General features: G+C 39.5%; 1 protein-coding gene across 3 annotated transcripts in view; it reads right to left on the bottom strand.

Moving 5' to 3' along the window:
• gab2 (GRB2-associated binding protein 2) overlaps window positions 1-23,482 on the bottom strand; it is a 60,889-nt gene that overhangs the window by 9,494 nt on the left and 27,913 nt on the right. For all 3 annotated transcript variants that reach the window (XM_014012779.1, XM_014012780.1, XM_014012781.1), the window contains exons 2-4: window positions 21,742-22,042; window positions 7,535-7,763; window positions 2,713-3,302 (exon numbers count right to left, since the gene is read on the bottom strand). In XM_014012779.1, the coding sequence (XP_013868233.1) occupies window positions 2,713-3,302; window positions 7,535-7,763; window positions 21,742-22,042 (1,120 nt within the window). The remainder of the gene's footprint in view (window positions 1-2,712; window positions 3,303-7,534; window positions 7,764-21,741; window positions 22,043-23,482) is intronic.

The following is a 23,482-nucleotide window of genomic DNA, read 5'->3' as shown; positions in this document are numbered from 1 at the left end:
TTAATACAGCCTGCATCAGACAAGGCTTAGTTAATAAATGTTTTATTTTTTTTGTTTGTTTTGTTTTAAATTATGACTTGTGTAACATTTGTTATCATTCTTATTTTTATCATGTTAATGGAGGAAGAAAAAGGCCGTATCAGCTTCAAGAATCAGCCAAATAATATCGGCTGCACGTATCGGCGTATCGGTTAGACCAATGTTTCCCAAAGTTGGGGTCCGGACCCCACATCAAGATGGGGTCCTGAAAAGATTTTTTGAATTAATTACATTTTTGCCTTAGTTGTTACAAATGATTGAGGTTAGTATATTTGAAATGGATGAATGTAGTATAAAAAATATTGTTACTATGCCCATGTTTTGTTGACCTGATACAAATGTTTATCATCCAAAAATAGCTGGGGGCACAGGTCTCTGCTGCTGTTATTTTGTGGGTCAAAAGCTGAAAAGTTTGGGAACCATTGTACTTTGGTTCCCAAAGTTGGGTTTGGGACCCAATTATGGGTCATGAAGCACCTTGGATAATCTCCAGAAATCAATTTTAAGGGTAATAAAATAAATGCTGATGTAATATTTTCCCTATAATTATTACAAAAAAACAAAATAAGTAAAAATATGTATTTATATTTGTGTATAAGCTGTTTAGGTTGTCAAAAAGCCTGTGTTTTTAGGGTTATTAACAAAGTTCATGTACTCAGACCAGAAATATTTGGGGTCACAAGTTTTTGCCATAGATATTTTGTGGGTCAGAAGACAAAAAGTTTGGGAACCACTGGGTTAGACTGATGTTTAAAAAATTGGTATCGGCCTTCAAAAACCTGTATCGGTCGATCTCTAGTGGTGAGCTGTACAATCGAACCAGGAAACAAACCAAACCTGCCAGTTTATTGCCTACCTTTGGACGAGGACTGAAGACGGCGATGCTATGAGCAGTAAGGACTGGCAGCTCTTGGTGCATTCACGGATTTGCAGTGAATATTTTTTTTACAAGATTAACATTCATATTCTTCTTAATGGTGCTGAACAATAATTCAGTGATTATGTCAGGGTAGAAAATATTTCAACAACGATATGACTTTTAAAGAAATTCAATAGACAGACGTCCCACCAGTGCTCCGCACTACGCTGCCTACAACACAGCACCGATTAGCTCAACAGCTGACGAAATAATTGATTAAAAAAAGAAAAGACTAAATTCATTAGTGAGGACGTGGATCGGGCTGTGAAGGTTTGAAACTTCAGCTTTCAGTTCACTGTAAAATGTGTGAGAGAAAGTGCTGACTCGTCAAATCCTTTCTGCCGTCTGATAAAGTTCCACTCAACAGGACTTTCTGAGCAGGCATGGGACGAATACCGGTTTCAAGGTATACCGCCGAAATTTAAAACACAAGAAAAACTCCCAACGTCATACTTTACTTCAATAAAAAGACTTGTCGTGCAGTATACACTGATTAGTCTTAAATAATAAAGCAACAGAAAAGCAGTTATTTTACTAGACGTAAACTTTATCAGTTTAATCTAATTGCATTAGATGCTAAAAATCAATAAAGCACAGATGCACACGGGTAAATAAAATTTCAGCATAACACCTCTGAGATCTAAAAACAGCTTCCAAAGATAATTGAAGTTGAATATGATAATAGAAAAGTTATTTTTGTTTTTAAATACAAATTCAAAACCTAATTTTTAGAGCTGTTATCAGAGTTGTAAAGTAACTAAGTACAAATACTTTGTTACTGTACTTAATTATAATTTTTGGTTATCTGTACTTTACTTGAGCAATTATTTTTCAGTGTACTTTTTACTTTTACTCATTATATTTTTACACAATTATCTGTACTTTCTACTCATTACATTTAAAAAAAAAGTTTAAAAAAGGTAAGAAGTAGAAAGTTGTTTCTCCTATTTTACTGTTTATTGTTGTTTTTATTATTTAAAAAAAATACTATCCTGATAAATTGTGGCTCCTGGAAAGAATAAATTTATTTGTGGTTGGATGAGAAGTATAAATATATACAATTCTGACACCGTATTACTTTGTACACAGTCCATGACAGCTGCACGCCATTAGAAAAAATATTTTTGGAGAAGTCACCTCCCATTAAATGTCCTTTAGGAAAATCTAACTGCTCACTTTTACTCAGTACTTTTACTTTTAATACTTAAGTAGATTTTGTGTCAGAAATTTACTTACATTATATTCTTACAGAAGACTTTAACTTTTACTAAAGTATTTTTATAAGACACTTGTACTTTTACTCAAGTATCACATTGAGGTACTTTATATAGCAGTGGCTGTAATCATAATACCATCACACCGCAAAACCGTGACATTTTTGCCCAAGGTTAACATACTGTCGTAATTTCATACCCATGCCTATTTCTGAGTGTATGAAAATAAAACGTCCTAAAATAAAATGAACTTGGGACCCCGATGACAGTTCGACACTCCCCTCCCTCTCTTCTGACGTCAGTCACGACGCCACCTCGTGATCAGGTGACGTAGCTGCAAAGGGTCAATACTGCAAAGGGGCGGACTGATCAAATCAAAATTTGTAAACAGGAAACTGGGGATTAGAAGTTGATTTGTATCGTTTTGTTGTATGTAATATGTTTTTTTTTTAATGAAATGAATAAATACTGAATGAATTCAGAAGAGTTGTCAGTCAGATGAGGTTGTGTTTTTGGCACATAGATCAAAAGTTTTCCTACCTCTGTGCAGCCTGATGTTCTCCACAGCAGGAAGAGTATTCCTGCGCGGGATGGTCGACACAGAAGACGTCATGTCTCCGTTCTGGCTCCCTGCAGAATGGGGACTGCCCCACTGCCCCTCAGATCCCTGGCTGGGTTTGGGCGGCCTGGGTGGAGGAGCGCAGGAGGACTCGGAGCTGGAGGGAGTCAAGGAGTTGTGATTCTTATCAAACGTTCGGGGGATCTGATAGAAGGAGCCGGGGGTCGTGGGGAAGTCGTAGTTGTCAGGCGACCGCTCGCTGCCGTGCGTCGTGGCGAGGGCGTTGCAGGGGGTTTTGAAGGTGTACACCTCCTCGCTCTCGAAGTCGGAATCGCCCAGAGCGCTGTGGGACGGCGCCTCGGAGCTGTAGCCGCGCGGGAGAACGTAGCAGGCCTCCTGCAGGGAGTCGTCGTGCACCGACAAGTGATGCTTTCCAGGTTTGGGGAGGCTGTAGAAGCCGTGCAGCTGAGCACCCGTGCCGTTCAGACAGTGTGAAAAACCGTAGGAAAGTTTCTGCACGGGAGAGTCGTTCCCGACGAACATATTGCTTCGTGTGGAAAAACTGGCACTTCTGTAAAAAAAAAAGGCAAAAATACACACGTAAGTTGTTTGTAGTGTGGCCTTTTCCCACGGTGTCTGAATGCATTTTTACAAACAGAAGCCTGAAAAGGAAAACTTTCACACAAGTGTTTCATGTCATTTTAATGTTATCCAAAACCACCACTAGATGGCGCCATATCACTTTAATTCTACTGTAGGTTTCAGCACAACAAACATCTTCTTTTGACTTTTTTTTCACTATTTTCACATTTACTCAAAACACTTTTTGTTTCATCCATGTTTTGAGGACGCAGACAAGGAGAGGGCATTCGTGTTAAGAAAGGCAAATGCTCCAACTTTCCCAGAGTTTCCCAGCCCCAGTAAGACACTCAGGGGACGTGCCTCATTTACTCTGCCTTCTTTACAAGACTTGACCTTGAGTACCAACAAGAGCAGCACAAAAAGCTGAGACATTTCTGGACTGTTAGTTGAGCAATGGCCCCCTCTAACTGGCTTGTGCCAACACAAGATGTCTCATTACTCATGCTACGATTCTGAACGTGTTAGCTACACTTTAAGCTTCTGCTTCTTTATGACAATTCATTTTCTCAACCAATCAGTAATATTGTTCTTTGCACAATCCTTCATCCCGGTTGAAAGAAAGCTTTTCACTTGGATTCATTCCCAGCACTGGTCAGCGGACCCGGAGATTTTCCATTCTGACGTGAATCACAGCCCCGCCACCAGATGCTCGTCTTGATTAACCAGCTCATGAGGCACGAGCCGATGACGGATACATTTACATAAAAGCTAAAGAGATGGATTATAAGGTTTGATTTTCTGGTTTGAACAAAGTCCCCAACGCAGCAGATTTATGTGCAGACTGTGCGGTTGAGAGTGCAGTCCCACCCCGGGTGAATCTAAACCTACAGAAGAGATGAATTGCTGCCTGAGCCTCATTGATCATCCACGGCACAGGCTTATCTGCTGAATGGCATCGTTATTACAGCTTCCTTTGGCTTCTCAGAAACGGGCTGGATGGCAGAAGGTGAGGTGGTTCTTAAAGAGAAATTCGGTCATAAAACTAACGTTTTGGGGTCTTTTTTTATCGTGCTTATTGAGTACGGACACAGATAAATTTGTTTGCACCCTTTAGTTAAAGAAAGAAAAAGCCACTGTGGACACCGGAATAACTTAAATTTGGCAAAAAGATTAATGAAAATCATTGTGGTTTAACGGAAATATTTTTAAAAAATAAACTAATGACAAACACGAGATATCATTGTCATAATGTACGTGTGCACAGCAGTCCCATCGTAGGTCCTGGATGTAGGAGGCAAAAGAAAGCAATATGTAAAAACCATAAATCTAATCTGTCATGTGTTGAAGCTTTTATTCTGACATGTTTCCAACGGCAGGAGCAGCTGCAACTAAAAACGAGAACTCAAACGAGGAGGAAAAGAGTTCTTATGGTTTAGCATCAATGCTAACATTTAGCATGGCACAAACATAACCTAAGCTCAACACAGGCTGTGTCTCAGTTCAGGGGCTGCATCCTCATGAGAGCGCAGTTGTCGGCCGCTAAACCCAAATTATTCATGTTTCTTTTATTTACTTACATGTTTTAACTGAAGTTATTCTACCAGTGAAAAGACCTGTGAAAACACACATCACAGCCGTTTCATGAAGCCTACCTGGACTGGGTGGGATGCGGCCCACGTGGTCCAGGTGGGCTACGTACTCACAAGGATGCAGCCCGTGAATTGAGACACAGCCCCAGAGGCAACATGTTAACGCAGTTCATGTTTGCACCATAGAAGGAAACACGCTCAGGTCCCGGCACAATAAAAGCCACCATTAAAATAAAACTAGAAGAACTCTCAAATATAGAGAAAAAAACAGGTAAGTTTGGTGCAGATTCATCGTCAACAAGACAGCAGAGGAACTTATAATGTTATTCAACTGAATTGTTGAAAATTACTGTTTTTTTTAATATCACAATATACAGCGGGTAAAATAAGTATTGAACACGTCAACATTTTTCTCAGTAAATATATTACTAGAGGTGCTAATGACATGAAATTTTCACCAGATGTCGGTAACAACCCAAGTGATCCATACATACAAAGAAATCAAACCATAAATGTCCAGAAATGAAGTTATTTGTAATAATGTGGAATGGCACAGGGAAAAAGTATTGAACACACTTACTGAAATTTATCTAATACTTTGTACAAAAGCCTTTGTTGTCAATGACAGCTTCAAGACGCCTCCTGTATGGAGAAACTAGTGGCATGCATTGCTCAGGTGTGATTTTGGCCCATTCTTCCACACAAACAGTCTTCAAATCTTGTTCGTGGACCTCTTCTATGAACTCTGATCTTTAGTTCTTTCCATAGATTTTCTGTTGGATTCAGGTCAGGTGATTGGCTGGGCCATTCCAGCAGCTTTAGTTTCTTTCTCTGAAACCAACTGAGAGTTTCCTTGGCTTTGTGTTTGGGCTCATTGTCTTGCTGAAATGTCCAGCCACATTTCATCTTCATCATCCTGGTAGATGGAAGCAGATTTTTATCAAGAATGTCTCTGTACATTTTTCCACTCATCCTTCCTTCAATTATTTGAAGTTTGTCAGTACCATATGCTGAAAAACAGCCCCACACCATGATGTTCCCACCTCCAAACTTCACTGTTGGTATGGTGTTTTTGGGCTGATGTGCAGTGCCATTTGACCTCCAAACATGATGTGTATTCTGGCATCCAAACAGTTCAATGTTGGTCTCATCTGACCAGACTATATTCTTCCAGTATTACACAGGCTTTTCTAAATGTTGTGCAGCAAACTTTAAAGGAGCTTCAACATGCTGTTTCTTCAGCAGTGGAGTCTTGCGTGGTGAGCGTGCATACAGGCCATGGTGGTTCAGTGCATTACTTATTATTTTCTTTGAAACAATCGTACCTGCTAATTCCAGGTCTTTCTGAAGCTCTCCACAAGTGGTCCTTGGCTCTTGGACAACTCTTCTGATCATTCTTTTCACTCCTCTGTCAGAAATCTTGTGAGGAGCACCTGGTCGTGGTCGGTTTATGGTGAAATGATGTTCTTTCCACTTCTGAATTATGGCCCCAACAGTGCTCACTGGAACCTTCAGAAGTTTAGACATTCTTCTGTAACCGATGCCATCATTATGCTTTGCAACAATAAGGTTGTGAAGGTCTTGAGAGAGCTCTTTACTTTTACCCATCATCAGATGGTTCTTGTGTGATACCTGGCCATCATTTGGGTCTGAACCAGCTGATATTAACTTGCACTGACAAGGGGCAGACTTGCTTTCTAATTACTGAGAGAGTTCAGCTGGTGTCTTGGCTTTCCATGCCTTTTTACACCTCCCTTTCTTCATGTGTTCAATACTTTTTCCCTGTGCCATTCCACATTATTACAAATAACTTCATTTCTGGACATTTATGGTTTGATTTCTTTGTATGTATGGATCACTTGGGTTGTTACCAACATCTGATGAAAATTTCATGTCATTAGTACCTGTAGTAATATATTTACTGAGAAAAATGTTGACGTGTTCAATACTTATTTTACCCGCTGCATATCACAGGATTAGAAAAAAATTGCATTATAATTTTTTCCAATATCTTGCAGCACTAATCCCCTTAATTTAACAACTTTTGAGGCAATCACTGTAATCAAATGATTTCTGTAACTCTGACTTCTGCATCTGTCCACAAGTATTTTGGCCCACCTCTCAAAGGTTCAACAACATTTCGATCAGGGCTCAGAAGACCTCTCACACTGGGCAGCTCATTTTACTCCAGAATGCCTTAATAGTCTTGAGATTTCACCGTACATACCCCCCACAGATTCAAGACACCCTGTGCCAATCTCCCCTATGTTTCAGTGTAGGTACAGTGTTGTTTTCTTCCTGCTCTGCAGCAATAGCTGATTAAAAGTATCCAAACTATTTTCTATGCTAATTTTCCACATAAAATGAATTTTTAGTAAATATGAAAAAATACAACTCTGTTTTGTTGCCACTGTCTATTTTTAGAGTAATGACTTCAGTTTGATGTCATCTTTTCATGATGCTTTATCACATGCAGACACACACAAGCAGATGACTCTTCCCCTGAAACAGTAGGTTTTTTTTAACCCTTAGGGGCTCCGGAGCTGAGGAAGCGTTGTAAATCTGCGTGTTGACCTGCAACAACGGAAAACAGGAAACTAACACAGGACGTCTGCGGGTCGTGACTTTTTACCGTGCACTCTCCGTCTTCCGGCTCATGCACTGGTGGAGGAGGAGGTAGTCCTGAGGCGCGCTGTTGGACAGGGAGCCGTGGTGCGAGTGGCGCACGGGCACGTCGAAGGTGAAGAGCACCGGCTGGCTGGAGTGGACGGGCGCCGACGACTTGCGCTCTGCGCTCACGGGGGCCGCGGAGCCGGCGACATCTGGTCCAACAGATCGAGGCATATGGTGCAATCGGCTGTCTGCGGGCAAACAGAAATTGGAGAAACTGCTTATTCATAACATTTTTATTACTTTTTTAGCAGCTTTTTATGAAAACTGGGTAAGCAACGGAAATTAACAACTCTTAAACTTCTTTTTGCTGTCACAGTCTGCGACTTAAAATGGCCAGTTTTATATCCACATGAGAGTTTAGGGTCTTGTGCCGTCTTGTACTCATTACCCTTTCGTCTGCACTGCAATCAATACGGGAGAGAGATCCGTCTCTAGGGAGGACAGAAAACAGCATCCCTCTGCTTTCAGAGCTACAGAGAGCCAATGGTTGATCAGCACATGATCCGAGTTAAACCCGGGTCAATGTGCTTTGTTTGATTTTATTGAGTCGACCATTGTTCTGCAGCGAGGGACGGTGTGGACAATGCGGTGCTACAGTCTTATTGTTTTTTTTTTTTTCTGTGTGACATCCCCTGATTTTTCCATCGACTACAAAGAAAAGACAAATCTGAGATGAGGATGTTGGAAACGGACTGGGCGGGAGGCCAAAACGAGGAGGTGCTCTGTGAGCGGAGAGTGGGCGGTCTACTGATCTATCGACCGGTGGTGCTGGGTGCAACAGTAGCTGCAAGATAAAAAACAGAACGGCTCAGCTGCTGCTGAAGCTCACTTCTATCCTTTACTGTGCAGTAAATGCAACGACTGTAGGAAAAAATATCTTCGCGCTGAATTTACACCAATAATCAAGTAATTTTGGTGCAACTGGTTCAACCTATTTAAAGTAAAAACTGCCAAAGTCAAAGAAACCAAGTCATTTCAGGATAAGCTATTTTCTTTACTCAGCTGTAAGATAAATAGATCTTTATCCCAACATTTGAATCAGTTCACTATTCTACTCATTTGTAAGAATTACAAAAAGAGTATGCATCAGCCTCCCTTTGAGAAGACAGCAAAAGTCAAAGGGTCAAGATCTGAGCTGGAAAACGTATTAATGTGTAGTGAGGGCATGGATGTGTGTGGGGCAGTCGGAGGCCTGAGTTCTGAAGTCCGGTAGCTGAATGAGGCCACATTCATGCCTGGGGTGGGGGGAAGCCTCTGTTATGAGGTCTCCAGGCCAGTGGACACCAGTGAGATGCCCCCAACCCACAGCAGCACAGGCAGGGACTCCCCCCTCCCCCCCTCCTTCCCCAGCAATCCTCAATTACACCGTTGTTCTGAGTGATTCCATTCTCTCTGGACTGGTTAGGCACCATCTCCTTTCTCCACAAAAAGCTTTGTAAAAGCTTTCATCCACTGTGGTGAGCACAAGCCCCTCTAATACGGCTAGATATATTGATTTGTTGTCAAAAGACAGATCCTCACCGCCCCTCTGCTGTGGAAAGCTGCTTTGCAAAAACAAAAACTGGCACTATAATTAAGCAGAAAATTATCTGCAAAACGCCAAAATGGAGTCCTGTCAGTATTTAGGGTGCATGCAAGAGATAAGAGCTATTTTTTTCTGTTTGTCGGAAATTTTTGGATTAGCTGCTCGAATCGCTGTCAGAAAAGAGCAAGATGAAAGATCACTGGTCCAGTCTGCTGATGGAATGGCTTACATGACTCATCACTGACAGTAATGGGCCTGATGATGTATGTCACCACTGGAAAGCAATTCCAAAGACCCTGTAGAAACTCACATCAAGAATCCAGAAAGAAGCAGCAAAATAAAAACAATGACAGTTTCCCCAAAGAAACCCAGAGTAACATCCACTCCACTGGCTCGGAGAACCCACTGTCAAGTTGTAATATTTACACTATGTTACCAAAGTGAAGTTGTTTATCATACTACAGCTTGTGACAAAAAGTCATTGTATTGGTACAAGTCGAACCACAATTCTGAAGAGTTGTGTAAAACGTAAATCAAACAGAAAGCAATAATTTGCAAATTACAGTACATAGAACTATATTTTTACATTTCACATAATGCTCTAATGTTTTGGGTTGTAAAAATAATGCAAAAAATTAAAAAAAATGTTTTTATTAAAGACACACTGATCAAATTAGCGTATACCAAGATATCTAAAAGGAAAAAATCACCGGTCCCATAGCCTAAAAGCTAACAATCAGTCTAATGCAGTGCATTAAAAGACCCCCCTTTTGGTCGGTGAGTGAGTCACCACTATTCTGGGTCAAAGGAGCTCCAAAGTTCATGAGCAATTTTCCAATTCGACTCAGTAATATATCACCTTCTGTCTCATTGGCTCTGAGGCCGTAATCTAATAAAAGCTGGCTGCTGGTCTCAGGGGGCCAAAATTAGAACTATGCAGCATGGCTCATGACAAGAATGTCTTTGTTGGGCGCTCATTTCCTCCAAGTCTGGCCCAAATTAGATGAGAACATACCCTAATTTCATCTCAAATTTTACTCTCACACACACACAAAAAAATGAAAAATTCACAAACCCTTTAAAGGAAAATTAGTTATTTGAAGTTTTTCTTTCCGTGTTGTAATGACATCATATCATTTGTGTAAAAGATAACAGAAGGTGCACTCTGCCCAGCTGACTTTAATTAAGAGTTCTAGTAAATTGCAATTTTCTTAATGGTTACTTTAAAGATTGAGTTTTCAGCCTCAGGAATCAAACATTTACTAAGAGCCAATTAACCTCCCTTCTGGGGTGGCCCGCTATTAGGGGAGACACTTGAGACAAAAAAGGTCATGTAACTTATGTCAAAATTTATTTAAATAAAAAAATAAAAAAGGGTTTTCATGTTGTATTTTAATCTAAAACTGTGCAACAGCTTTACGGCCTGAGAACAAATATTTTTTTATTCAAGTGAATTTTTATTATAAGAAGGTGTAGTACAAATCACTACATATTAGTAGTTGTATTCTCTACAGCACACATCATTGCTCTAAAATAATCTGGCATGTCTGGCTGCAGAACATCAGCATGTCCCATAAGATCACAGGGTCCTCCGCGAGGGTGGTTAGTGAAAATTTGGAAGCTAACAAGATAAGGACGATGCTAAACTGCTTTCAGATGGGTCAGGCCAGGACTGGGCGGAGTTTATCTCCAGAGAACAAAGTTATAAAGCTGCATCATCCTCCATACTGAAAATAGCAGTAGCAGAGAGAACCAAGAGGCAGATTGGCTGATGACATTACATCCCTGAGCCCCCCTCCCCTCCCCCCAAGCCCCACAGCATCATGTGAGCACCGCCGCTCGACCACACTGTGACATCGGTTTGCCTTAATCCACTGGAATAATCAATCAACAGAAGAGACTCGTCATCGGGGGACAATGAATTACAGAGAGTCCGGGCGACTTTGGAAAAACAGCGGCTCGTTTTCGACAGCCTGACCTCATTTCTGTAATGTGGTGAACATACAGAACATTCATCGTGGAGCTGAGCAGCAGCGGGGTGGACAAGATGAAAAGTTGAGACGATTAAGGTTGAGGTTGACTTTGGCTCACCTAATTTTAAAGGGGGAGGGGGATGAAAATTTATAATTAGGGGGAAAATACTTAAAACAAACGGACCCAGAAGCAAATAAACAACAATATTAAAGTGCCTGTGACACGCATATCCATGAAATACAAAAAGTCTAAGAAAATATATTTATATTGAAGAATATTATCTTTTGAATTTGGTTCAGCTAAAATGAAACAGGAAGTGACGTCAAAGGGGAACTCTTTGAGAAAGAAAGCTTCCTGGTTTTTGTTTATTTAAACAATATTATTTGAACTCTGACTCTAATCTCTCTATGATAGTGATTCAAATAATCTAAAGAAACATCAGATTCTTGTCTGCAGTCTGTGTTATTAGCCATTTTAGCAAGGCTCTGTTCACATGCAAACATTCCCCTTTGACATCACTTCCTGTTACTTCACATGCAAATATCTCAACAACTGTTCATCTCAGCAGCATGAAATCTTTTTTATCTTATTTGATCAATATCATCTTTCCAAAAATACACTCATATTTATTACAAAAATTTGATGTCACAGGCACTTTAATATGATGCATTATAAAAAAAGAAGCTAGGTGTTAAAAATGGCATTCAAGTGAAGCTTGCATATGATTTAACTGCAATACTAAACATTATTAAACTAATTTAAAGCAGAGATGCTGAACATCTGAGCCATTTCTAACCTAATAAATAAATAAAGGATGACACCTTAAATAGATCCTGGACTGCAAAAATGGTTCAATTGTTTATGAGCAACAATGCTGGAATAACATCCTGAGATTAGTTGTTTATTAACTTTTTATATTTTACAATATACCCCAATTATTACTTCCATAAATTACAGAGTAAAAACAGGATGCATCCTGTGAAAGTCCTGTTTAAGTTACTGATCACATCAATATTTCTTAGCTCTATTCGCTGATAAAAAGAAAAGTGAATTATGTAAACCATGGCCACAACTTCAACATTTCCCAAGCAGGTTCCTCTTTAACTACTGTTGGTAAATTCTGATTTCCCACAGAGTACAAACCATTTTGTTGTGCTTCGTTTTTATGAATTATCCAAAGAGGAAGTTCTGGTTTCAAAATGCACTCAGCTGTAAAAATTTACTTTTATTATTTCAACAATTGGCTGCTCCAAAGTCATGATCAGCAGGCAGCTAATTTGTTCACCATCTCAATGGTGGATGTTCTGAAAAAACAAACGTTTTTTGCAATAATTGTGTCAGCAGCTGTTTTAAAGACCTTTTCCCTGGAAATCCTGACAAACTTCAGGGTAAAAGTTGAACGGCAGCTTTCATTGTATTCTTTCCAAAAGAACTGGCAGAAACAAAACAGGCAAAACGACGAGGAAAACAAAACAGGGGGAGCGGTCGTGAAAAAGGATTGCTGACGAGTAAAATCCCCATCCCTTGCTGGGGATGATCCTTGTCTCTGAGTTCAAACAGCAAACAGAAAGCAGAACAAAGCCTGTGATTGACAAAATGATGCTCCATTCATTAGATTGTGCTCGGGGGAGCGGGGTGGGTGGGGGTCTCTATGGGTGCAGACACACGCCGCACAGGCCGCTAGCAGCGTCTGATAACAACAGTGCTAACACCCAACAGCAGATTTGGAGAACAAAGGAAAGTGTAACAATCGTCCAATTGGGGAAACGAGCAGAGTTTTAGTAAAAAAAAACAACAAAAATTAAGAAATAAAAAGGTGAGTTCAGTTGCAACAAACACAAATGAATCTTCATACATCTAAAGCCATTTGGCCTTATTGCTTAATGGGAGTTGCAGAGTGGTTGCAGCAACAGAAATGTGTCCTCAGACAGCTCCATAGCTGTAGAAACCTGACCTCCCAGTGCCATGGAGTCATTAATTCAACAAAAATCAATGCAGCTAAAGGGCACTTTGGTAGGAGAAGAGACAGGCTCTCTTTTCAAAACAGAGGAAAACACCTGATAAAAGTCAACATCTGGTGAATGTGTAATATTTAATAAATTATATGTTAAATGTCTATTTTATTCACTTCATCTGGATTAGAAAAAAATGGTTTTATTTTGTCAGTCAGCCTACTAGCTGTGGTGGCTTTTTAAATTTTTTACAGCAAAATCAGAGTGATTTAAGATAATCACTGCAGTGACATAAAGACCAGTCCTAAAAGCATCATAAACTAAGAATCAAAATCTGCATATTTTCCTCATATTGATGGTTAATGTTTATAAAATCTATGAATACTTACCACGTTTACCCAAAAAACAGCCAAAGTCACTGAAAATGGGTCAGCAATGGGGACACATTGATAACATAGGCTCATGCATTGTCCCGTTTTAAACTTCCCTATTCCACCTTTTGCTTCGATTTTGTAAATGTGGGTCAGCTGGTGAACCTCTGGAAAATTTTATTAATATCTTTCAAATGATAGCCACACAAACAAAAAATCTCTTTAATGCACAAACCCTTCACTCCAATATTGTTTGATTTGGGTAATCTGGGGAGGGGCTGGTTGACCTTTAAGTTTTCATTAATATCTGCAAAACAAAAGCTTCACAAAGAAAAATTTTGTTGCAAACGTAGAACAAATGTTTGACACCATTTTTTTTAGATTTGAAAAGTGGGGGGCTGACTTCACTAAGGTCACAGAAGAGCCTTTTGGAAAACAGACGTCCTACAATTTCAATCCCTTGGTAAGTACTTACACTCAAACTTGATGAATGCAGACACAAATGTTTTGTTTTTATTAAGCGTGGTCCTACATTTTAGAATTCGGTATCAATATATTTGGGAAACTACCAGAGTAACCTCCTTGAAATCGGACCACTTGATAGTTCGGGATCACCTGTTTCATCTTTGATTTTGTAAGAAACGTATTTTTACTGAGAGGTGAGACAGACAAGGAGACAAATACAGATTTAGACTTAGGCATTAAATTGCAAAAGAATAAAATCATACAAACACGTCATCTGGACCAAAATACAGGCCTTTATTCAGTCTTGGGATATTTTGGTAAAGGCCACTCCTCAGGGGCAGAACATCACATCGACTGGGAGGATCTTCTCCATCTTGTGACCAGATTTACAACAGTCTATCACTCTAACGAGGAAATAATTTTTTGTTGGGTCTGATGAGTGGTGATAGGCACATGTTAACTAATCTTGTCTTTTAATAAGTACACTCTGTTCCAAACAGAGTGTGCATCAATTGATCACAGTTTTAATCATGGTAAAAATAGGTCATTGTGCAATTAGATTATGAAGAATAGCCAAGATCACGCATTAAAAACAGAATTAATTTTTCTTCAGTTCCACAGTTTGCAATGAGTACTTTTAAACAAGTTTTATGAAACACAAGTTAGTTAAATCCTTTTCTGTTGTAGCAGCCTCAGCATGCTGAGGACAACAATGAACACAGAACTTGAGTTACATTCAGTAATTACAAGCCCCGCCCACAATGAAAGCTACAGCATGAATAGATGGAACTACATAGTGTCCTAAAGGCTGTGGTGAACCACAGTATGATATATTTAGGACCATATCTTGGTTGGGTATCACAGTGCACACAGTAAGACAGAGTGAGCTGTCAGCTGGAGTGTGGACAGATAAAACTAGTTTCGTTTTTGGAGGGTTGTCTACAAGTTGTGGGGGCCCACTGAGCATTAAATACTAACTTTCTCAAATTGTGTGAGAGAATATGTGAGAAAACATGTTCCAGTTTCTGTTTGTAAAACTCACACTGCTTACTTTTAAGACTTAAGGCTTTCCTTTCTGATAGTTGGGGTTAGCTTGGGTTTTCCGAGCTGTGCTTTAGCTATGCTGCTATAGGCTTCGACTGGAGAACAAACTGACTACTTTTCCTCACTCTGCTGCTTTCTTTCACTCTTTTATTAAAGTGATGTTCAGTCTTCAACTTTATTTTTTAAATAAACATATTCATATAGGCTAAAACTAATATTTTCAGGAGCGTTAGCAATGAATAGCGGTGGCTAGCAGCGGTCATTGTTGATGTTTGTCGCAGGATGATGACATCATCCCTGTTATCTGATGCTAACTTCTGCTAACGCTTAATAAATGACATATGAATAATGAAAAATGTTAGTGAAACTTTTAACATTTCATTTTACACTTGGCGCCCCGTATAAAACTGCACAGTCTATCCGTTCTCTTATGCTTTCTAATAATAAACCTGATGAAAATTCAAACTGTAAATGTTACAGTATAAGACTTACGAATAATTTAGGTTCTCAGAAAACTAGAAATGTTTGTTCACACTGGGGGTACGATGTGGGAAAGTGCATGTGGGGGAGAAACTGAAACAAACAGAACAGACTGACAGAGAGTCGGTTGTGTAACCTTTAACTGTCATGTATTGCCCTTGGCCATCCTTCCTGGTGGTGGTGAGGTGCAGCCTCCTTTTTTTCTCTCAGGTTGGGCCAACTGAATGACAGAAGCGACTTTAGATCAAAGTGTCTACCACTGTATATAAACACATGCTGGCAAAAATCCCAACAAAACAGAAACACTTCTGCACTCCTTAAGATGTGTTATTTTCTAGCTAAGCATAAATAATCTTGTTGACATTTTGCAGGATTTTCATGACATTGTGCACAGTGTGCAACATAAAGAAGCTGCTTCAGTGTTCAGAAACACAGGCTGTTGCACTAAATATACAGTGTGCAGCATTTTCAGAACAACTGAAGGTAACATAGCTACTTGGCTGAGGTACAGAATTGAACTTTGTGCCTGGAAAATACTTAATACCCCCCATCTTTAACAGCTTCAGTCTGTTCCTGTGTGAAAACAAACCCAACGTGTGTATCCTCTGCTGACTCCGTCGGCGCATAATTTCCATAAGGGGAACTAAAGTCTCATGTTTTAAACCCAGCTTGTTTACTTTCTAAGAGGGAATTCCCGCTCTGTTAGATGACACAGTGACTCACACGGGTAACGTCCTGTTGCATCCCTCTGTTATCAAGCGACGTTCGACTCGTTCTGCTCCTTTTTCCAATTAACATTCACACATCGGAGTGACGTTATCAAACAGCTCTGACAGGCACAGGACCTCGCGTCAGCTGAGATAACACCGGCGGACCTGTCTCTGCGCGACAGGAGCGAGAGCAGCTGGTTGTTTTTAGGTTGCTAACCGTCAGATGGAAAAAAATAAAAAAGCTTGCGTTTGACTGCTGACAACTTCAGCTTCTATCAGTGACAGGTGGTGTCTACTAATCTGAGTGGGCAGAAATAAATTCCAAATGTGTAAAGAATTTCCACACAGTAAGAATGTTGATTCAAAAATGACATTTTGTTCTGACACAACCGTAGTAAACACAGCTTTCTATTTCTAACATGACAGTCAGCTGAACTAAAGGCCTTTTATTCTTGAAGGAATAAATATCGCCCGCCGTCTTTCATGTGGCAGTTTTAAACTCAGATTGTCTCATGTTGAATAGCCAACAACTTATATTTGTTTTGATCAAACCTTGTAAATGACATTATGTTTGATCAAATTGTGAGATCTTGCAAGATGTGCACACATTGGGCCTCATGCAAGAACATGTTTGTATTCTTGTCCTAAATTTCTCTTACTTTTGTTCGTACAAAGGGTTCGTACGAACATGTCACGTCAGATTCAACAAACTCTTCTATCTTCAGGAAAAGTGTGTAAATGAGCTGCGTAAATTCACCTGTTCGTATCCTGCTGCTCGTGCACGTGAAAGGTTATTTACATAATTACCACCCCAAAAACACCATATAAGGCTGTGTTTCCTGCCTCAGATACAAGGAAGTGTCCATTCATGAAAAATGACAGCGAAAATTAAAAAGAAAAACTTTACGAGTTCAGAGATTGAAGTCCGTCTGTCAGAGATCCAGAAAAGAAAATCTGTCATTTTTAGCAGGTCAGCTGTGGAATAAAAAGAGCTGCTAAAAGTATAAACAACTGTGTTAAATCATTTTCATTTATTCAGAAGACACGGCACTGCGCACCGTAATTTATTTTCAACTCAAAATATCTTCAAACTAACGAAATATAAAGTTATTAATGAAGAAAACCCGTCTGGATAACAGCACACTGACTGCTCGTAAAATATACGACAGGTCTGGACCACACGTGAATTTTGTTCGTATCTGAAAAAAATCGTAGAATACGAAAACATTGGTGAATGCCACAAATTCTCCTAAATCACTCGTACGCACAACTTAAGAACAAATCTGTGCGTACGAACGGTTCTTGCATGAGGCCCATTGCATCCAAATGCATGTGGTTAAATTAGTCAGGAACACTTTTTAATATAATATAAAAAGAAAAAAAAAAATATATATATATATATATATATAGGGCTGTGAAATTAATCGAGTTAACTCTGATTAATTTTAGTGCTGCATGGGCATAGATTAAAAATTTTAATCGCGATTAAAATTTACATTCACTTTACTATGGCTGAATATGTAGGTTTGTATATTGCAATGCACTCCATGTCAGTGCATGCCAGGTCATGTTTGTAAATGAGAAGTGGTTCTCAAACAGTTTACCTGGATAAATAAAGGTTAAATAAATAAAATAAATAAAAAAAGCTCCATGTGTAACCCATTACGCACAGTTTTTTTTCTTTTTGTCTTCTTATGGCTTATTTTATTTTATTTGTTTATGTTTTGCAGACAGCTGTGACCTTAGTATCTATCTTTCACTCCTCGTGTAGTTCTCATTTGGAATTAAAATCCTTGAATTCTTGATTTAACCTCATTATTCTGCACAAAATTTAACTGACTCAAACATGTTTGGAGCATTTTTAGGTCCTGTTTTATATTCAAAAAATCATGTCTGAGCAACAATTTTTTTTCTAAATAAAAACATTAAAAACTAATTAATAACTCAGGTAATTTATTTTATCAATATGTAATAGAAATGTATATTACATTTAAGATTAATCATGATTAATTCACAGCTGCTTTGGGATTAATCAGATCAAAATATTAATCATTTGACAGCCCTAATATACATATATAAATAAGATATATTTCTACACACCCACACAATCAGTACTTCCAGCAGTTTGTTTCATTTGTCATATAAAACTACACAATTCCGCAGTGGACCTGCCTTGATGAAAACATCTAAAAGTAGGTGAGCAATTGTTTCCACAGCTGAGAACAACCTGATTCAAGGCAGCAGGAAGAAAGTACTGAGATGAGTTTCATCTGCATTAATGTCAACAACTAGAGGAATTGGAAAAACGGGTCTGAAAAACTCTCTTCTGCAAAGCAGGTTTCACAAGAAAGATACTGTGCATGCTTTGACCACTCTTAAACTGTGGGTCCTGCGTGTGAGGACTTAGAGCAGAGAATTAAACAAGGATGATGATGATGCACATCTTTGTGTGCACAAAACAGTCTGAGCAGATATCAGGAAAACGTGTTTCTCCCCTAAGATGCATTGGCACAATAAAAAACAGACTGATATGCATAACATATATATTTTTAAAAGAGCTTGTAACAGTTTTATTTTTAATCTCCCTAAAACATTTCTTTGAAACACTGATACACTCAAAGATGATGTTAGCATTGGAGCGCAACGCTCTGTTTATCTGAAAATTGAAGCCCAAGTCACAAATACTGCTGAAAATTGTGATTTTGCTCTCAGTCTGGGTGCTTTGAGTTACTAACAAAATCTGAACTTCAACCCTGTGATTTAATAACTGCTTAAAAAGGGAACAAAATGCATTTGAAAGGATAAACAACATAAAGTTTCTCTGAAAAAAGAACTTAAGTATTCTGTGAAAACAGTGTTTCATGACAAAAAAAAAGAGGATACCGTGTTGCTCAGACTGCAGAAACTGGAACCACTGCTGCAGCTGTCACAGATGAAGCATCTTCCCTTCAAAACCCTTCCTCCAGCTAGGCCCTGCTAGCTACACTGATTACACTTCAAGAGGCATCACTGGGCCTCGCTAATTACTGAAGATAGACCCGAGGGATCTTGTGATGTGAAGTTTATTGCACACTCCACAACTGTTATTTATTCCACACCTGGACATGTTGCACGTTACAGATGATCAGCCATGTGCACAAAGATTGTAACGTCCACCAGCTGCCAGATGGCGGGAAAACAACAGCATGAATACAATCTGCTTGTTTGGGGATATACGAGGGGGATTTTCACAAAGGTTGATGAAAAATACACCACTCAAATCAGTGCTCAGTTTCTTGTGGTTGGCAGAAATTAAAAGTTGCTATAATCTAACCCACGTGTCAAACTCAAGGCCCGCGGACAAAATGTGGCCCGCCATGGCATTTTCTGTGGCCCGCGATTGCTTCATTGTTGTATTCATGTCTTAAAACAAGCTGCTTTAAAACCAGCGTTGACCATAAACTACATCTCCCACAATGCATGATGATTATTCTACTAGCTTTTTATTTGCTTTTTCACTAACTTTGAAAAGAGTTAGCGGACCAATTAGCTTCCACTAAATTAGGTTTTGCCAACTTTGAATCTGCTAACGGCTAACTATCAAGCTGACAACAGGTTTGTGTCAGTCCTACCAGTCTTCAGCTCGAAGGTGACAAAGACGTGTGATGCAGACTGATTGAAAGTCATCTTAGGGGTTAGCAATTAGTTGTTAGCATTACAGTCTGCTAAGTTTTTTTTAACATGTTTAGAGTTAAAACTATATTTTTAGTCAGTGGAACTGAAAATATGGATGGAGGACCTCAGTTTAGCTTGTGTGTTTGTCACGCTAGCGCTGAGCTAATACATATATAGCAATATAGCGTCTGTGCTAAAGCTAAAGCTAACAGGCTAAGCTGAGGTTCTTCTTCCATGAAGCAGCTCTGTTGTCCTCCATCCATATTTTCAGTTCCAGGCTGAGTCATTTCTACCTTCTCCTCTCTGTCAACGCTCTCTGGTTTCATTTAAAWGAGTCGATCRTCAGATATTGTCCAAGATTAACCTTCAGGGTGGATATAGCTCGCTAGCAGCCTCGCACCGAGGACCTATCCACGTCATCATTTACCCAGAATGCTTTGCGTGTAAATAACATGGCTCTGTCCGTGTTAAAATATATTTTAAAAATGATAAAAACTGAACATCCTACAGTATTTTTACAGTCTTTATTTTACAGTTAAAATAAATGTTTATCAAATAAATTAATCGTGGATCCCTTTAATTACATCTGACTGCTTGAGGGCCACCAGAATGCTCATGTGGCCCTCAGTGAAAATGAGTTTGACGCCCCTGCTCTAACTATACAAAACTGATTATGTGGTTTAAGATTTACTTAAAAACATTAGCACACGAACGCATCATATGAAAGTTTCAAAGGATTCAACATGCTTTACTATTGTCAGCTTCAGTGTGAAAGAAGCTGCTCTGATGTCCCACAGAGCCATAATACAAGCTCTTTCACTAGATGCATAACCTCATTTCTGTAAAAAAAAAAGTCCATAGGGTAATAATTTCCATCCTATTGTACATAATAAACAAAGATCAAAGGCTTACTTTAACAAAGGAAAATTAAGAGAAAAATCAATAAATGGGCTCAGGCACTGTGGTTTCCTATTCCACTCTCTTAAATAACATGGAAAAAAAATGTAATTACCAGAAACATCAAATGAAAACCTAAGCTAAGATGCTCACATTTTTTATATAAAATAAGCAAACTCAGTGGAAGACTATGAATAGAAAGGCATTATTTGATTTATTTTTATTATTATGTTTATTGTCTTTTTTTCTGATTGTTTGTCTAAATGACAAATCATTTCAATATGATTTGGTGGAAATTTAAAATGTCATAAAAAGAGCAGATTTAGTTCTGGTTTCCTTAAAAGGGAAAAATAAACAGAGATACAAAACTTCACTTTATGGAATGTAAAACGTTTGTCCTCTAAAGCAGTGTTTCCCAAAGTTGGGGTCGGGACCCAAAGTGGGGTCCCGAAACATCAAGATGGGGTCCTGAAAAGATTTTCTGAATTAATCAAGATGGGGTCCTGAAAAGATTTTCTGAATTAATTACATTTTTGCCTTAGTTGTTACAAAGGAGTGAGGTTAATATATTTAAAATGGATAAACGTAATATAAAAAAAGATTGTTACTATGCCCATGTTTAGTTGACCTGATACAAATGTTTATCATACAAAAGTAGCTGGGAGCACAGGTCTCTGCTACTGTTATTTTCTGGGTCAAAAGCTGAAAACTTTGGGAACCATTGCACTTTGGTTCCCAAAGTTGGGTTTGGGACCCAGTTATGGGTCATGAAGCAACTTGGATAATCTCCATAAATAAATTTAAAGGGTAATAAAATAATTGCTGATGTAATATTTTCCATATAATTATTACAAAAACACAAAATAAGTACAAATAAGTATTTACATTTGTGTACAAGCTGTTTGGATTGTCAAAAAGCCTGTGTTTTTAGGGTTATTAATGAAGTTCATGTACTCAGATCAGTAATATTTGGGGTCACAAGTTTTTGCCATGGATAGTTTGTGGGTCAGAAGATAAAAAGTTTGGGAAACACTGCTCTAAATTAAAACTAGAACAAAGATGATGGAAGAGAAAAACAAAGCCAGTGTCCTCACCGTGACTCTCGTCTGACTGGTTGAAACCACACAGCTGGCAGATGGAGCGGACCCACTTGTTCATCTCCTCCTCAGTCTCGGCGACCAGGTAAAAGATGCGGTCCGACGTCTTGATGTCAAAGACGAAGCTGTCCTGGAACTCCTTCCTCTTGAAGGTCAGGCCGGCGTCCACCTGCTCGCAGCAGTGCAGGTCGATGACTCGGATGGGCTTCTTCGAGTGGTCGTTCTTGTAGTACTCCAGCACGTCGGGGTCACCGCTCATACGGCCGCTCCGCAGTATGAACCAGCGCTTCTTCCAGGCCTGAAATTCAAATTAAAAGAAAGCTTAAAATAAAGCCGCATGTTAGTGTAGAATTTATGTTTTCTAGGAAACTTTTATAATCATTTCGCTTTTAAATTAAAAAAAAGAAAAAGAAAAAGAGTGGTTACATGTAATTTCTTACTGCGTGTGAGGTAAAGTGTCATGGTCACACACTCAACAGCTGGACTCCAGTTGTGGCGTTAGCTGTTGATCAAACAGACTTGAGAGAAACAAGTGTGTCTTTTTAAAGAACACGTGTGGTCGTGTGGGTTTGTGTGTTGGGGGGTGGGGGGTGAGAGAGCAGGTGTTTACTGCCTCCCAACGTATTTCCTGTGTTCCTCCCCGTTTGAGTGAAGAGAAGCAGCGCTCCTCCATGACAGCTCCGCTGACAGACTGCAGGCTCCTTCCTCTCAGAGAAAAGCGTGCGAGAGAGACGCCTCCGATCCAATCAAAAACCCAGAGTCCCGCGTGCGTATCGTCTCTGAACGTTTCGTGAGAGGGCGCAAGAACAACTCGTCCCTTCTCATGAATCGCACGTTCAGGAAGAGAGGGGAGCATTTTCTGAACAGTGAAAGTGATAATCATTTAGAAGCTGAGACGGGGTGGTTTGGTGTCGAAGCAAATGTGCAATTTTATTTCTCCCTTGGACAGAGAGGAAGAAGAGCAGCCTCTGGTGGGTCCAGCTCCATAGGATTTTTCCCGTGGCTGTCTAAAGGGACTGTTCTCTGTGCTGCAACAACAAAAGAGGAAGATAAGGAGAATTAGGGGGGTGGTGGGGGCTGTTGGACATGTGCCAGTGATGCACTTCCAGTGGGCAATGCAGGCTGCTGACACACAGATCCTGCCGGCCCCACTCTCCCTCCATCAACACGGACGCTGCCCCAAGGCCAACACCTCCCCTCCTGATGTACGAACACCTTTTTTATTTTTTTCTATTTTAGGAAGACATAAACCTCAAATGAACGATGCCTAAAAAAAAGGCTGTTTTGGCTTTGCCATCCTGGGAGCGTGTGCACGTTGGCAACCTGTCAGAGTGTGTAGTGGTTTACAGGGGACAGCAGGAAGCAGAGAGCTGCTTCTCATATGTGAAACACACACTGACAAACTGACGCCAAAACGCTACATTCCTCATAGTGGAAGATATCTAATTATGCAAAACTTGCCAACAGACTCCAAAACTGAAGAGAAGAAAAAAATTAAAGATTTACAGACACGCCTGAATGTTGGATTTGTTTTTGGATTTGTATGAAAAGACTTGTGGTATTTAAAGGCACATTGTGTAGGATTTTGTCAAGTCTTTTAGCCAAAATTGAGATAATCACTAATGACAATAATAAAAAACGTGTCTAATCATTGCAGACAAAGACCTTGTTTTATTATTTTTACCTTATAAAAAGCTGTTTATATCTCCATGGTCGCGGGCCGCCCTACAGGCAGCCG

Source organism: Austrofundulus limnaeus, unplaced genomic scaffold, assembly GCF_001266775.1.
Source record: "Austrofundulus limnaeus strain Quisiro unplaced genomic scaffold, Austrofundulus_limnaeus-1.0 Scaffold94, whole genome shotgun sequence".
NCBI lineage: Eukaryota > Metazoa > Chordata > Actinopteri > Cyprinodontiformes > Rivulidae > Austrofundulus > Austrofundulus limnaeus.
The sequence above is the reverse complement of the archived record's forward strand: the minus strand, read 5'-3'. Positions and strand labels throughout refer to the sequence as shown.